A 16,347-nucleotide genomic window follows, 5' to 3' on the forward strand; every position below is an offset into this window, starting at 1 on the left:
CTCAGATCCTTGGTCAAAGTCCAAGTCTCGCACCCATAGAGCAAGACTGGAAGTACCAAGGACCTGAAGACTCGGACTTTCGTCCTCCCGCACAGGTACCGGCAACGCCACACCCCATGATCCAGTGAATCCATGACTCCCCAGGCCCGACCCAGACGTCTATTGACCTCCGGCTCACAACCTGCGGAGACATGAATATCACTGCCAAGGTAAGTGAATCTATCCACGACCTCAACATCCTCACCACAAACAGACACAGACAGGACAGCAGCATCCAAGATGTCACCGAAAGCCTGGATCTTTGTTTTGACCCAAGAAATCCGTAATCCCAACGGCTCCGACTCCTCATTCAGTACCTCGAGGGCCCCCAAGAGGATGTCTAAAGTCTCCGCAAAGATGACTGCATCATCTGCAAAATCAAGGTCCGAGATCTTGACATTGCCAAACGATGCACCGCAACTTGATCTCTCCGACATCCTCCCAAAAATCCAGTCCATACAAGTGCTGAAAAGTGTGGGGGCAAGTACACATCCCTGACGAACTCCAGTAACAACTGGAAATAAGTCAGAGGCGGTACCACCACACTTCACAGCACTCTCAGTACCAGAGTAGAGTTCAGACATCAGATCGATCAGTTTCGGTGGCACCCCACGAAGACCAAGAATCCTCCAGAGGACATCCCGATTCACTGAATCGAACGCTTTACAGAGATCAACATAGGCTGCAAGCAGCCCCTGCCGAAACTCTCGTCTGCGTTCGGTGAGTACACGAAGTGCAAGGATACGGTCAATCGTTGACCTCTTTGGTGTAAAGCCTGACTGCTCTGGACGCTGGTGCTCAAGCAGATGGTGGCGAACCCTATCAAGAATTATCCGAGCAAAGACCTTGCCCGGCACTGAGAGCAGCGTCACCCCTCGGTAGTTGTTGCAGTCTTGGCGATCACCCTTCCCTTTCCAGAGAGGGACAACAAGGCCCCTCTTCCAGTCAGTTGGGATGATGCCTGTGTTCCAGGCAGAGCACAAAACTGCATGCAACGACGCGAGTGCAGCATTTCTACCAGCCTTGAGAAGTTCGGCATGGATGCCACAGATCCCTGGAGCTTTGCCCCGTTTCAACTGGTTCACCGCAGCCCGTGTTTCCACAAGCGATGGTGGACCACAGTTGATTCGAGGGTCAGCAACAGGGATTGTAACACCCTTGACGTCCAACTCGACAGCTGGGGGATCAGCCTGGTACAACCGCTCGAAGTAACCGGCCCAGCGGGCCTTCACTTCAGACTCCTCTGTCAAGAGCCTACCACTCTCTGCTCGAACTGCAGTGCTCCGAGGGATGGGCTTGGATGAACGTAATGCGCGAATTCCCCTGTAAGCGGGACGAGAATCACCTGTCCACAGGTGATGCTCTACCCCCTCACAGATTCCTCGCACATAGGCCTCCTTGTCCACCCTCAGTGCACGTACAGTTTTACGCCTCAGCTCCCTGAACAGCTCGGCTCTGCCATTCAGCCTGGCCCTGCGACTCTGGTCAATGGTATCCAGTGTCCCTTGAGAGACAAAATTCTTCTTTGCCCACGTGGTCGAGGTCGTAAATACCTCAAGCAGTTGGCATACGGCCTCACCAACGACTGGATTGACTTGACACTCATAATGTTCATGTTCTCCAGCCGGCTGTAGTGACTGCATTACATCAACTTGGAAAGGTTGCTGCAGCAATCCAGAGACCACGCCAGGCTAGAAGTCCTGCCAGGAAACGATGCCAATTATGCAGAAGGCCACAGGACAATAAGACCTCAACTGTCTGATCAAATTGCAACAAATATGTTTGTGGTACTCATTCAACCACTGTTACTACTTGTACAAATTGCGAAGCGTAACTAGAACAATGAACCTCATAAATCGAGACACTACAATGAAAAATGACTCATATTTCTTTCATTATTATGGAAACTGCCATATTTTAATTTTGTATGTTATGCTGTTGCTGCTTTCTGTGTAAAAAGTTAATTAGTAAAATGTGTAGCCATTCGCACATTAATTTCTGATTGTTTTTGTTCCGGATATCACTCGATATTGAATACATTTCATATGTATCATCAACTTCTCAATGTTTTACACTGTTTTGTACAAACTAGGTATGATATATTTGACAAATGTTGCAACATTTGGCTTGTGTATCGACCAAATCAATGACCATTTTGAATGGGGTCAAATTGACCCCAGGTGTGCCAATGTGTGAGTGTTGGTATGCGTGCCGGTGAGGGTTAAAGCAAACCCGACTGAAGGCAATCTCAGATCATTCCAAAAAGTCCACAACAAGTGTGTGTCCACTTTCAGGAGAGTTAGAAAACATTTGTCCAACCTCAAAATTGAACTTTCAAACTTGTCTCCTTCCTTCAAAACCTGATGCTGCCTTGGCCTGTCTCTGGTGTCTGCTCCCCTTCAATCTCTCCCTCACTTCTCATGGTACCACAGCTGACTCTGCTCATGAGAAGGCTGAATGCCTCATTTCTGTATTTGCTTCCAAATCTTGTGTCCCCAACCCTTCACTCTCTGTACCCACTCTACCCAGTCGCACCCAAATGCTCCTGAACTCTGTGTCATTTGCCCCTGAGAAGGTGGAGAAGTTTCTGCTGACCATCGACTCTGATTCAACAACTTAACCAGACAGCATCAGCTCACATGTCAAAAAAACCTGCTCTGCTGCTATTGCACATCATCTTTCTGCTATTTTTACCCTATCAATTGCCCGAGGTCATCTTCCATCTGCTTGATGGAAGTCAGCCAACACCATTGCATTACATAAACAAGGTGCAAAAACCAATCCCCTTAAGTACAGACATATTGGCTTTCTTCCAAGCAACAGCAAGGTCTTGGAATCCATCATCACAGTTGACATTAAATCATTCCTTTTCTCCAACTGCCTCATCTCAGATCATCAATTAAAAATCACACCACGTCACTCTGCCTTGGACATGCTGCGTGTACTCTCCCAACAGTGCATCGAGGTCCTCAATGTCAGATATGAGATCAGGGCCATCACTCAAGACAGGTCTTGAGCTTTCGATACAGTTTGGCATCCCAACTTGCTGTCAAAACTCTCCGCCAATGGCATCCAAGCCAACTCCACTCATGGCTTGTCAACTTCCTCTACTCTCGTAGCCAAAATGTGGCTCTCGATGGAATCCTTTCATCTCCTCTTCCTGTTAAGGCTGGAGTCCCCCAAGGCAGTGTCTGGACCCAGTACTATTCATAATGTTCATAAATGATCTCTCTGACCTTCTGGAAAATCCCCTTTATCAATTTGCTGATGACTTTGCCCTCTGCCAGCAGCAGCCTCTTCCCTCTCTTCAGACGTTGACAAAATCTCAAGCTTGCCAAACACTTGGAAAATGTCTTTCAATTCTGACAAATCTATCTCTATTTCTATCTCCCTCTCCGAAGGGCTGTAGGACAAACCCCACCCTCCCTCCTTATACTTTCTTAATAATGCTCTTGAGGAAGTTCAGTAACTCAAACTCCTGGATCTCACTATCAGCCATGATTTTTCTTGGGCAAACCCCATTTCAAAGTTGGTCTTCAAAGCCAGTTGTCGACTGGACATCCTGCATTGCACAAAGTCCTTCCTTGACACGCCTAAACTCTTATGCCGACAAGGCATTCATCTGCAGCTTGATGGAGTACTGCTCTCCGCTCTGGGCTGGCGCTCCTGCCTCATACTTTGCCAAGCCTGATGCCATGGAAACCAAGGCCTTCAATATTATTGGAATCACCCACGCTGAAGCTGAGTCCATGGGCCTATCACTTTCCCATTGCAGACAGGTTAGCGGTCTCTCTATCTTGGACTGCCTCCTTTGTGGTCTTTCTCCCTCTGTTCTTTCTGTGATTGGTCCCCCCACCCCATGTTTCTGTCTGTAGGGCGCACACGGTCCACCATCAACCTTCTTCTGGTGAAACTCCCACGATCCAGAATCACTGCTCACCTGCACTCATTTGTTCCTCTTTTCTCCCACCTGTGGAACTAACAATTCCATATTCTCTCCAATCTCATTCTTCCCTCCAGGTCTTCAAGACAGCTGTTCACCACCATCTCAAATCATCCCCCATACCTGACCATTTTGATCCCTGTTAATGCCCAACTCCTTCCAAATTTCCATTTTTCCTTCCTGTCAGTTTCCTTCTGTATCCATATTGTGCACCCCATAGACCTCAGATCCTCATTTCTCCCCACATGCATTGTTTGTCCAAGTCTCCCTCTATTTTGTCCTTCAACCTTGCTGTCGGCGTTTCCCCCCTCTCTCCGCTGCTCCTCTTGTTCTCTTGCGAGCTGCTGCATTCAGTGTTGTCGCTCTTACACGAGCTTTGACCTTATATACAAAAAAGGGAAAAAAAAGTATTTATCCAAGATTACAATATTAACTTTACTATCAATGTGATCTAAGAAATAAAGTTTTAAAATAATGATTGATGAGACGTAACAATGACGTTAATGGTAATGGTGTGTGTGGCTCAGGCAGTACGCACGTCTCAACGACGACCAACTCACATTTGATAGAAACATTCCATGGGGAGTCTCTTGCCTCATCATGTTGGACTTTCAGGATGGCCGGTACAGCCTCAAGGCCTGTGACAACCGCTACGTGCGAAAAGACGGGAGGCTGGTAAATCAGTCGGAGTCAGGCACGAAATACGTGCTCGAGTTCAAGGCAGGAAGCATGGCATTCAAGGCTGAAGATGGGAAATATCTCTCCGCTGTTGGACCATCAGGAACGCTGCAAGTTGGAAAGAACTCCAAGGCAGGAAAGGACGATTTTTTCTTGCTCACAGAGAGCCACCCTCAGGTGGTGATTTTGAGTTACGATGGACGAGTGGTGACCACATGTCAAGGTTAGTGTGTTTTTTTTATCTTGGGTTACAGAAAGGGAATAGCCATAATCATTCAGCATTACTTCCTGTAACAAAGGAACTGAAGGAAAAGGAAAGAGAAAGACTAGATCAGAGAGCTTATTGATCTAGGCCTGAACTGCTGAAGGTTTCGCAGGTACTGTAGTTGGGAAAACAGAACGAGGCAGTTGATTCTAAAGGGTTTATGGTCACTGGCTGTGATTTTATTGGTCAGAATGACAGAAAAACGTATTGGACATATTATTGGAGGTTTTGTGGCACATTGGTCCAGAACTTTTTGAGATATTGTGCTATATTAAAATTTTGGCCCCATCGCTCACTGGTGAAGAATCACTTAAAAAAAATTCTAGTCTCCGGATCCGAATTCGGATCTTCACCAAAATTAAGAGTTGCCGTCCTTGGCCAGTCATCTACATACACAAAAAGTTTCAGGGCAATTGCTTGAAAACTGGGGACAAAACTCATTCGACAAACAGACAGAGACAGACAAACAGACACGACGCACAGACTAACATGATACTTGGCAAAAAAAAAATTGGCCAAGTAATAAATCATAATTAGAAATTATTGCATCAAAAGTTTCTCAACAATTCAAGCAAGGCCAACTGGGTTTAGAAACACAAATAAACGTGTTGTCAAGCTGAAATTAAGGATATATATATATATATATATATATATATATATATATATATATATATATATATATATATATATATATATATATATCATACTTAAGTTTTGGACTGGTAGGATAGCCTCGCGAGGTGTGCACACTTGACTTTGAGCTGTCTAACTTGGGTTTCCAATGTTGACCCAGCTATAAACTGCCATCCCAGTGTCTCTCAGGCAGGGAGATTCATCAGTGTGTATGGCTTCTCTCCCATAGACGTTAAACTGGGTCTCCCGTCTGCCTGTAGTACTGTCGTTTGTGGACGTTAAAGATCCCACGGTGTCATTCGGGAAGAGTAGACGAGTTATCGCCGGCACCCTGGCCAATTTCCTGCTGTTACTTACTGGGGGGCACTGCAGCAGTAGCACCGCCACGACTCCTCTCCCCCCCCAAAAAGATGCTACCCATAGCCATGTGCTGAATATTGGTAAGAAGAAGAAGACTGAAGCTTTGTGATGTCTTGAAGTTAAGCATCTTAAATGACGTCTTGATGAATCCGATGTATTTCTAGATTTGTATATCCAGAATCAAATACCGTACTTGCCATCACCGTTGTAACAACAGGTATTGACATCACCTCACTTCTTGGAAAGGAAGAGAAGGACGAAGAGACATTCCAACTGGAGATGGAGAAAGGCAGCGGCAAGGTGGTCCTCCGCACCATGCATGGCTCATTCTGGATAATTGTTAAATCTTCCCGTGTTCAATCTACGGGTCGAATGAGGTGATATTTTCTTCCTTTCTTTCATAATTTGTGAGACAATTTAACTTCGCTTCATTGTTAAAGAGAAGGTTGCGGGTCACCAAACATGTTATGAAAATTTATCAATATGATTATATGTGCATTAACTAGTTCGATGCAAACTATTGTGGTTGCCTAACTATTGGCAAAATTAATAAAATTTAACTCCGAAGTTGTTATTTCTCGAAGCTGTTGAAAAAAACAGCCGCGTGCCCATATATGGATGGTGACGTCACGTTCTCCAAAACAAAGCGAACACTCACTCGCTCATTGAAGAAGTGTCCAGTTCAGCGGGCCGTTCTTTCGCTTTTTTGAGCCTGCAAATGTCTATATTATCCTTTTTTTATTTTGAATTATTGTAGAACAAAGTTATTTGGATATTTGTACATCATGCCTCGTACGTGTGTCATCATGTTTTGCGAAAATGGCTGGAAAAAGGGTAATTGCTCGCACCGATTCCCGAAGGAATCAAACATTCGCCGGCAGTGGATAAGATTTGAACAAACAAAACGGGCGAATTTCCCCCCAAAGAAAACGGGTAAAGAGGACCCTTTGGATAGACTTGTCATTAGTGGTGACCATTTCACAGCCGAGGATTAGGAAGGCACAAACACATCTGATCACCACTCTGTGATTATGAGTTGTTGGTTGACAAGTTCTCCAGATACTGCTCTGTCACAGAATCAATTGTTGAGTTTAAGTGAGAAAAACCTTGAAATGTATTCTTAAAGAGTACATGGAAAAACACATAAATATACTTTCTGAAAAACAAAAGCATGAAAAAAATTTCTCAACAAATCAACTTATTGTTGTTTAAATTACTTTTTTTTAACAGCATCAGCAAATTGGGCTATTTCATTTAAATTGTAAAAAATTGTTCAATTTTCCACTTTTTTTTCTAAATTTGGTAGAATATTTCCCAATGAGGCTCAACTTGTTTTGGTATTTATATGCCACAACAATCTCTTGAAAGTTGTGGTTTGTTCTAACTGTTCACTTTCGCTGGGGTCAAGCTCAACTGTCAGAAAGACTTCAACGCCAAGGCTACGGTGTATAATATATTTGGGTCCATTATTGATTCATTCTATTTCTGACTCTTGAGTGACTGGAGGGTTAAAAATTATTATATGAAGTCACAGACGAATCAAACTTTACATTATTTTATGCATCGAACAAGAAAATGAAAATCTACAAACCAATCTGTTTGGTGGAGTCTGTCAGTGTGAACTGCCGGACAGTCAGTCCTGCCACTTGTACATGAACTAGGCCGTTTTCTGGCACTCGGAAGTGGCTCAAATTTATATGGCTCAGGGCCAGAAACTCTATAGTATAAATTCCCATCATCCTCCGACTCGTCCTCGGCAATATCGGAATGAAAACACTCAATTTCATCGCCGCTGAAATCTCTCTCTGATTCGCATCTCGCCATTGTTCACACGATGTTTCCGAATGGTCACGAAGTTTTCGGAGAACGTGATGTCATAGCATCTTCGGTAAATTCCGGTCTGTTTTTCGATCACTGACAAAAGTTTTGACTTAAAAGTTAATTTTAGCATATTTTGAGTTTCAAATGTAAGAAAATAATTGCCCAACGATTATTAATGTGATTACAACCTTCGAATCACGTGAAGTCATCAGCGACCCAAAACCTGCTCTTTAAATGTTTTTGATAATAGCAGTTTGTAGGGAAGAAACCATGTAATTAATATATACAATTGCTTCCTCTTTGGATCATCTGTGTACAGTTCACTTGAATCAATGGATACAAATGCTCATACATTGAAGAATCAATTCAACAATGTGTTCACAAACTTTCTTTCTAAAGTAGTTTTGCAATCCCATTCACTATTAAGACCACTCTCTAATTTTTTGGACAGTCGAAGTTCATAATCATTGGCGTTGTGTTGACATGATGATCACCCCAAAAGGATGGTTGACAGCTACTTTGACATCGAGTGGCGTGGCCGGCGGATTGCCATCAAAGCTTCTACTGGGAAGTACCTCAGTACCTTGAAGAACGGCCAAATCTGCTCAACAAATTTTGAAATCGGTATGTTGGAACACCTCAAATTAGCTTCACAAAAGGTAGATGTAGATTGGCAAACATTTGGCAGGCGTTACAGACTTCTCTGTTCCCTGAATCCTCAGACAGCTGTGGTCCACCTCTGTGATAATAACAAGAAAAAGAGCAATCAGATATTGCAAACCATTGCCAGGACTTCTTTTGAGTGGTGTATTTTTTATAGGTTTTCAGGTAAATCAAATATGGCTGTCAAACCATGTGACCAATGACATCATATGTGTGACTTTTGTTCCTCATGGGCAGGCGGTCATATGTGTAAAGTTTCGCCCCGATCTTTTGAGCCATTTAAGAGAAGAAGATTTTTGAAGGTTTAAAATAACCCAAAACAATATGGCTGCCGAATCACGTGACCGATGATGTCATGAAAGTTTTTTCTCAAGACCATTTTATCCCGAGATGACCCTCAAAATTTTTCATACTGATCAGATGTGGCGTTCCACATCTGCAATTATGACATCATAACGAGAGCACCTATGAAGTCATCTATCTATAATTCCAGCAATCTGTGTGTGTGTGTGTGTGTGTGTCTGTGACTGCTGTTTCTCGACAACCACTGGTCCTATGTAATTGAAACTTGCCAGGTATATTGCTGGGGACCTGAGGATGTGCCTTTTCAAGGTTTGATATTAATCAGACAAGTGCTTCCCAAGTTATGGCCATTTATTTACCAAACCAATGACAAGACACGTTGCTGCGGCCATTTATTTACCAAACCAATGACAAGACATGTTGCTGCAGCCATTTATTTACCAAACCAATGACAAGACGCGTTGCTGCGGCCATTTATTTACCAAACCAATGACAAGACATGTTGCTGCATAGGCGTGGCCGATGGGGAAAGGGCGCCATTTAGTTACCGTGGCGTAGGAGTGGCAATGGTCAATGGCAGCGAATGTCATGGCAAGCAAAGACAGGGAGGTAAACTTGATTTTAACTTGGATTTTAATTAACTCTGTGTGTGTAGGTATCACAGCAGTTGTTACTTCAATGCTAGCGATAATTCGTGGAATGCATGTGAGCATTCCCTACGGGCACGCACTACTTCCGGATAGTGATGACTTACTGTATTCTAATAATTTCTCGATTTCTTGTGCGCATTTATAGATAAACACAATGCCCCAATGCAGTCGTTAATTACGAGAACGAAGGAACGGCCTGTGTGGTTGTTTGAAAGTTTTATTTGGGGGGGGGGGGGGGGGTTGCACGTACGGGCACGCGCGTATGGGTACTTACGTATGGCCACGCATGTACGGGCACACGAGAGCGAAGGAACGGCCTGTGTGGTTGTTTCTGGCACGCAGTTTTAAAGTTGTTTTTTTTTGCACGTACGGCCATGCACGTATGGGCATGCACGTATGGGCACGCACGTACGGGCATGTACTAGTAAAAAAAAAAAAATCACACTAATTCCGCATGAGGACTACTTGCTATGTGCCAAGTTTCAATTTTTTTCCTTGGTGCGGTTTCAGAGATACAGAGGTTCAAATTTTTTCCGTTTTCCAATATGGCTGCCACACCACGTGACATATGACATCATAATTATCATTGAATCACTTTACATGAGTTGTCGCACCAACGGTGAAAATTTCGTCTCAATCTGACAAGCAGTTGTAGAGAAAAACACGAAAGTTCTGTGTGGACAAACAAACAGACGGACAAACAGATGGACCCAAATGCAATGACCTCCAAATCCTTCGGTGATGGTAATTAGAACTAAAAAGCATCTGAAAATGCAAAGCCCGTCTACGTCCGCTTTGTTCTAAAACTAGACTTGATGAAAACGACAGTTTAAAAATAAAACTGTATATTTTATTAACTTGTGTTCTCCATAATCTCATAACAAAGATTTGTTGAAGATTTGATGACAAAAGCTCAAATGGTAAAAATGTTCTGGCCCGGAAAGACACACAGACAGACAGACACAGAAGTGATTACAAAACCCCATCTTCCGCTGCGTGGAGGACAGGCTAATAATAATAATAAAATAATACGAGTTCCTTTACAAGGACCTTCAAGGCACGAGGAGGCTGTGAGGCCTATCAAAGGCCTGTGCTATGATTGCCAACCTACAATTGATCATCCATGCTCTATCATTTTCAAATGCTGTGTATCAAACAAGAAAGCAGCACATACCATTTTTTTAAGCCTTCAGTATGACTCAGCCAGAGCTGGAACCACTGATCTTCCAGAGTTAGACTCAGAGCAGAAGTTCTAAAACCATTACACCACCAAGGCTGGTTACACCTTCATCAATGGGGCAGTGACGTTTACGCTTTGATCAAAGGGAAACGTCGGGAAATATAATACAGTATATGTGATTGCAACATGTAATGGCCAACCTCATTCCACGGTAACACAGCATTCGTACCCCCTCCAACACAGACAAACACGTGTTTCACACAAATACGGGAAAGGTTGTACGGTGTCTGCCCACCTGGTCTCAGTTTTCACCCCTGACCCCCAACTTCATAAACTTTCTTCAACTCCTGTTAGTCTTCCCAACATATCCTTTCTATCTTCTCTCTCATTCTCCCAAATTACCCCCCTACTCTTCATATTCTCAAATTCCTTTCCCAATAGCTTAAGCAAAGTGTAACCAGGGTCGGTATCCCGATAGCTTACACTTAAGCAAAGTGTAACCAGGGTCGGTATCCCATCGAGCTGAATACTACCTGCAGTAAGTGGTGAAGATGACACAAGCACAATGGGCCTAAATGACTTTTACCTGACCCAGAAATCAATGACGACTATACTCTGTTTCCTGTTTGAAAATGGATTGGCTTGTTCGAAAGGGAAGTTATGAAAGCAGGATCACTTATAAGGTTTCAGGATACTTGTGGAGTTATGGGGGAAATCTTCCAATCATAGAGTGATTGCTATGGTGTGTGCAGGAAAATCCGAGGAGTTTATCCTGAAGTTAATAAACCGGCCTATCGTGGTGCTGCGTGGAGAATATGGCTTCATTGCCTGCCGTGCTGATGCTCTGGACTGCAACCGTTCTTCTTATGAAGTCTTTCGCCTTGACTTCCAAGACGGGGCCTACACGATACAAGGTTTTGATGTTTGGTTTTGGGGCGTTATTTATGGACTGTGAGTGGTATTATTTAATTTATGAGAAGCATTTTATTGCCAATCCTATGTTACCCTGAGGCATTTAAAGGTGAACCACAAAGTGTGGACCGGCACCACATGTAGAATAGGCCTGGCAGGCAAATTGCCTACAACCCGAAGGTCATTTTTGAGTCACCTGGGTTTTCAGTAAAAGAGACCTTTTTATTCTCAGCAATAACAGTAACTTGCACTTCAACAGCATGAGTCGAAAATCCTCTGAGTTTTAATAAAGTACAAGACGACCCGTGAACCCGTTGGGTTCCTGTTGTGACAGCGGTTGATAAAAAAAATCATTTCAAAAAATAAAAAAAGAAAGAAAAAAAGATAGCTCCAGCAAACTATACCGCTGAGGTTGTTTGCATTGATCAAATAATCCCGAAGAGTACTTGACTGAATAGGAATTGATTTTTTAATAATTTTTGTTTCCCGATTTTAACGAAACTTGATATTGTGCGTCAATGTGAAAAAAAAAACGGAGAAAAGAAAGTCGAAGAAATTATTGTGCGTAATCTTCTCAACACAATTTTATTTATTAATGAACACGGAAGTATTAGATCAAAATGGCGATGTTTATTTTATGCTTAAAAATAAATCGTTCTTTGTCTTTACTAAATGATTGAGATTTTAAAATAAATCATTTCAAGAAAAAAAAGATAGCTCCAGCGACCTATACTGCTGAGGTTGTTTGCATTGATCAAATTCTCCCGAAGAGCACTTGACTGAATCGGGAATTGGTTTTTTAAATGTTTTTTCGTTGCCCGATTTGAATGAAACTTGACACTGCACACCGCAGGAGAATGGTGAGTAATGTGGCCCTAAACTTTTTGCGCTATCATCTACCGTTTTAGTTGTATTTCGGGAACATACATACATACATACATACATACATACATACATACATACATGATGAGAGTTTTAGTAATGTATAGATTGCAGTTATACATTGCTAATAAATAATAATTTTAATGTGTATTAGCATAAAAATACGTTTAACATCCACTGTCTACAGCATCAAACGGCAAGTTTTGGTCAATAGGCCCTGAAAATGTTGTGGGCCTAGCATCAGGAGCCACACCTTTCCTGTTCGAGTTCATCGCTCTGAGCCGCATCGCCATCCGTGCACCCAATGGAAAGTACGTGCAAGGAGATCAGGCTGGTCTTCTGACTGCAAAAGCTGATTGTGCAGGCCACACTTCATTCTGGGAGTATTAGATCAACAGACAAGGGCAGCAGCATGACTTGGCATTTTTACAATTCTTGAGTGTGGAAACGGCTCCGATTCATTTTCCAGATCAACTGAGTCAACTCTCAAACTTTGACCAATAAACAGCATCTTCTTGTTTTCTTCATGAGCTGAAAAACTGTATCTTTCCCTTTCTTTCTTATGATGCTGGTTCTTTTCCAAGTATGTTATGCATAAAGCAATCAATATTGAAACCCAATGTATACTTTTATAATATGCTCAGGGTAAAGAAAATTGGCATTCGGACTCCTTTACTGATGTAGTATAACAAAATTAAGCAGCAAAACCACTAAAACTTTGTATTGTATTTTGAATAAAGTGGTGGCAGAATGTTCCCCCTTCCTGCAAGTATGTGTTTGTCTATATTGCTGCATCGATGGTTGTGATAAAGTGAATGCCCTGCGCTGGAGCGATGCGCTTTGTGAATGGACGAAATCAAAGAGAATCATGCCCAAGTGGTTCGTATGGATTCCCCTGGTCAGAATTCAAATCCTTCCACCTTCTTAAAGTGGACATTTACAAAGTTTATCCCTCCCAAGGATTTACCAAAAGTTGAGCCGAAACGGTTTGCGCTCGAGAGATTGCTAATGGCGGGTCACCACACACTACCTGTTACTAAGGCATAACAGTTTATTGAAACGAGACAGAGGATGACAAAAACGGAGAATCCGGAAATGCTAGATCGTCAGGCAGAGAACAGAGTGGCAAGAGAGCTGGAAGGTCGGCCAGAGACAACAGTTCAAACAGCACGCGTATCACCCCCTCTCCCACCCCATGCCTCGAAACGTTGTTTGCTCACGGTACATAGGGACCCAGTGAGGTGGCACATCGTGTTCTCTGTCGTGATGCCACACGGACATAGTATCCTCACCGATGACATTCGTACCAATGATGCGATGCCTTTCAGTGCGCCAATGGCAGCGTGTCCTCACGACTCCTCGTATTTCGTTGTCGTTGAAAGTTCCCTCAGAATGGCGTGGCAATTTCCACACGTGACGTCGTAGATCTGCTTCCATAGGCTGTGGACCAATAAGAGAGAGAGAGAGAGAGAGAGAGAGAGAGAGAGAGAGAGAGAGAGAGAGAGAGAGAGAGAGAGAGAGAGAGAGAGAGAGAGAGAGAGAGAGAGAGAGAGAGAGAGAGAGAGAGAGAGAGAGAGAGAGAGAGAGAGAGAGAGAGAGAGAGAGAAGACTCATGGGAGGAGGGAAGAAAGCTGATGTGAAGAAGATGTCATGACGGAACTCAACGTAATTTGCCTGTGAGCGAACGTTCGTGCCTTGAAGGAATTTGATGATCAGGGTGAGAAGAGAAAGGCAGAAGTGAGTGGGACAGGCTCGCACGAGCCGGGTCAAAAAGAGCTCATGAGTGAAGGAGAGGAGAAGGCAAAGGAGGTTTCAAGAGCAGTTGGTGTCGAGCTTCTGTGGAAATAGAACACTCCTTCCATGAGCGTCGTCCTGCCATCTCGATCCTGCCAGCCATGAAGGACAAGGAGGCTGAACAGTGGAACCTCATCAACGGGGGCCTGAGGAGGAAGAATATGAGGCAGAGGATGACGAGTCGCTTATAAAGCTTGCGTATCTGGGACGCCGGAGAGGACTCTGGATTTGGATCTGGGCACCTCAGGGACGTGGCTGCATGTCCCCATTGCATCACATCACATCACCACTTCCCATCTTCACCATCCATTTCCTTCCGCATTCTCTTGTATATTTTGTTCGTCGTGAGTTTGAATGAGTATTTATAAGAATGCTTTTCTTTTCTCCAAACTTTACCTTTATTTTATTTTGAAGTTCTTGTTTTATTCCTCTCCTCTGAGTCAATGATAGGTAAGTCTTTTGTTTAAGTAAAATTGAATAATAAGAATACGTGTTCTGGTTAAATCTGCTCTTATGTGCCTTTTTTGCTTTCTTGCTTTTAAATGATTGCTTGCTTGTGAGTTTGTAATAAATAAATGTTTGTTGTGATTTCCAATCTGTCTCGGTTGTCTTTTCCTTTATTGGTACAACACAGTGCTCAAGTAGAGTTAGATAGGATGTTGTACCCCAATAATTTACTTTGGTAGCCGGTGCACACTCACTGTAATGCGCGGCAGTAATCCCAGTGTACGCTGAGGAAAAATGACCATAATTAGCCGGCCATCCACAGGTAAGGTATCACTCGAAGTAGTGTAACCCTGCCCGGATTGGCCTTGCCAATTGGCATTTGTGGTTGCCTAACAACCTGCCAGCACATGGTTATCTGTGCCTGTTGGCATCAGGACCAGGCATTCGGGAGGGACTCAAGTGCTTCCCCTTGTGGAAAGCCTCGAACCTCGGATCTGTGACGATGTGGTGTCAGGAGTGGAATATTTCAAACCCTCTGACTCCGTAACCTCGGGCGTCAGGATTGTGCAAATTCGAAATTGTGACGGATCATGATTGGGGGTCAAATTTTAGTTAAAAAGTAATTGTGCAGCTATGTCGGACCAAGGCGAACAGATCATCCAGGTGGGTTTTGATGAGGATGATGATATGAGGGAGGAATCTATGGTCCAGGGAATTGTATATGACAATGGCATTGAGGGAGAGGGTACAGTTGAGGGCGCCATGGCAATACCAACAGAGCTCGTAGATTCCCCCCTTCATTCCCCAGAAAACATGGTGCAGGATAGCGGATCGGCATCACCATCGCTGTTCATGAGATAGACGATGGCAAAGGTGGAGTTAAGGCTGGAAGCGATGGGCAACAGGCTGGAAATGATGGACAACAAAATGGATGTGGGACTGCCGGAGTCGAAGGTGATGGGTGATGTCTTAAGGGGTGACATGGAAATGATGGGCAACAAAATGGATGCGGGCAGGCGGACATGAAGGCAATGGGCGATGATCTGGCATTGAAATTCCAAGCCACATGGGGCAAGGTGAATGGAGTAAGGGGATATGTGGACATTGTCCGGGAAGAGATGAAGGTGGGTCAGGTCAAAATGACAGATAAAATACAGATGGAGATAAAAGGATGAGAGGAAGGGCAAGAACAACTAATAATAGAAATAGGAGGTAATACAGAGGTGATAAAAAATTGAAAAAGGCCCCAAAGGAAACCAAGGGGGAACTGATAGTAATCAAAAAGGAATGTAAGGTGAGACATAACAAGGTAACCCAGAATATAGAGGACATGGGACTAATGATAGAAACAACAGAACGGAAGATGAATGAGCAAATGAAGATGAAGGAATGACAGATGAGGGAACAGAAAATGAAAGAGAGTAGAGAAGACACAAAAGTCATTCCAGAAGAGGAACTTAAGGGAGCAAAGTGGGAGATCACAAAGATAAGAGACGAGGTAGATAAAGTGAAGGAAGGGTGAGTAGAGACGGTGGAGGGTGTAAAGAAAATTAAGGCAGAATTGATGTAATGTATTGAAACAAGGCTTAAAGATCAAGATAACGCATCGCAGGTACAGGTGGAGAGGATACGAGACCTCGAGGGGAACCAGCAGGAGATGAGTCCAGTCAAGGTAAGACGGTGTAAGTTGACATGGGTGTATGGTGCAAATGGGTGTGTGTCAAGCTTGGGGGAAATAAAGGACCCGGGGTTTCATGGAGTGATGAGAGGCATGGAT

General features: G+C 43.6%; 1 protein-coding gene across 1 annotated transcript in view; it reads left to right on the forward strand.

Moving 5' to 3' along the window:
- LOC147009753 (fascin-like) overlaps window positions 1-14,710 on the forward strand; it is a 32,671-nt gene extending 17,961 nt beyond the window's left edge. The window contains exons 3-7 of the mRNA XM_085860813.1: window positions 4,510-4,883; window positions 6,136-6,295; window positions 8,242-8,363; window positions 11,288-11,449; window positions 12,517-14,710. Of these exons, the coding sequence (XP_085716939.1) occupies window positions 4,510-4,883; window positions 6,136-6,295; window positions 8,242-8,363; window positions 11,288-11,449; window positions 12,517-12,719 (1,021 nt within the window). The 3' untranslated portion in view covers window positions 12,720-14,710. The remainder of the gene's footprint in view (window positions 1-4,509; window positions 4,884-6,135; window positions 6,296-8,241; window positions 8,364-11,287; window positions 11,450-12,516) is intronic.
- Window positions 14,711-16,347: the final 1,637 nt, after the last annotated feature.

The sequence above is a fragment of the Eptatretus burgeri genome, chromosome 17, assembly GCF_056783735.1.
Source record: "Eptatretus burgeri isolate ZD-2024b chromosome 17, Ebu_testis_v1, whole genome shotgun sequence".
In the NCBI taxonomy this organism is placed as follows: domain Eukaryota; kingdom Metazoa; phylum Chordata; class Myxini; order Myxiniformes; family Myxinidae; genus Eptatretus; species Eptatretus burgeri.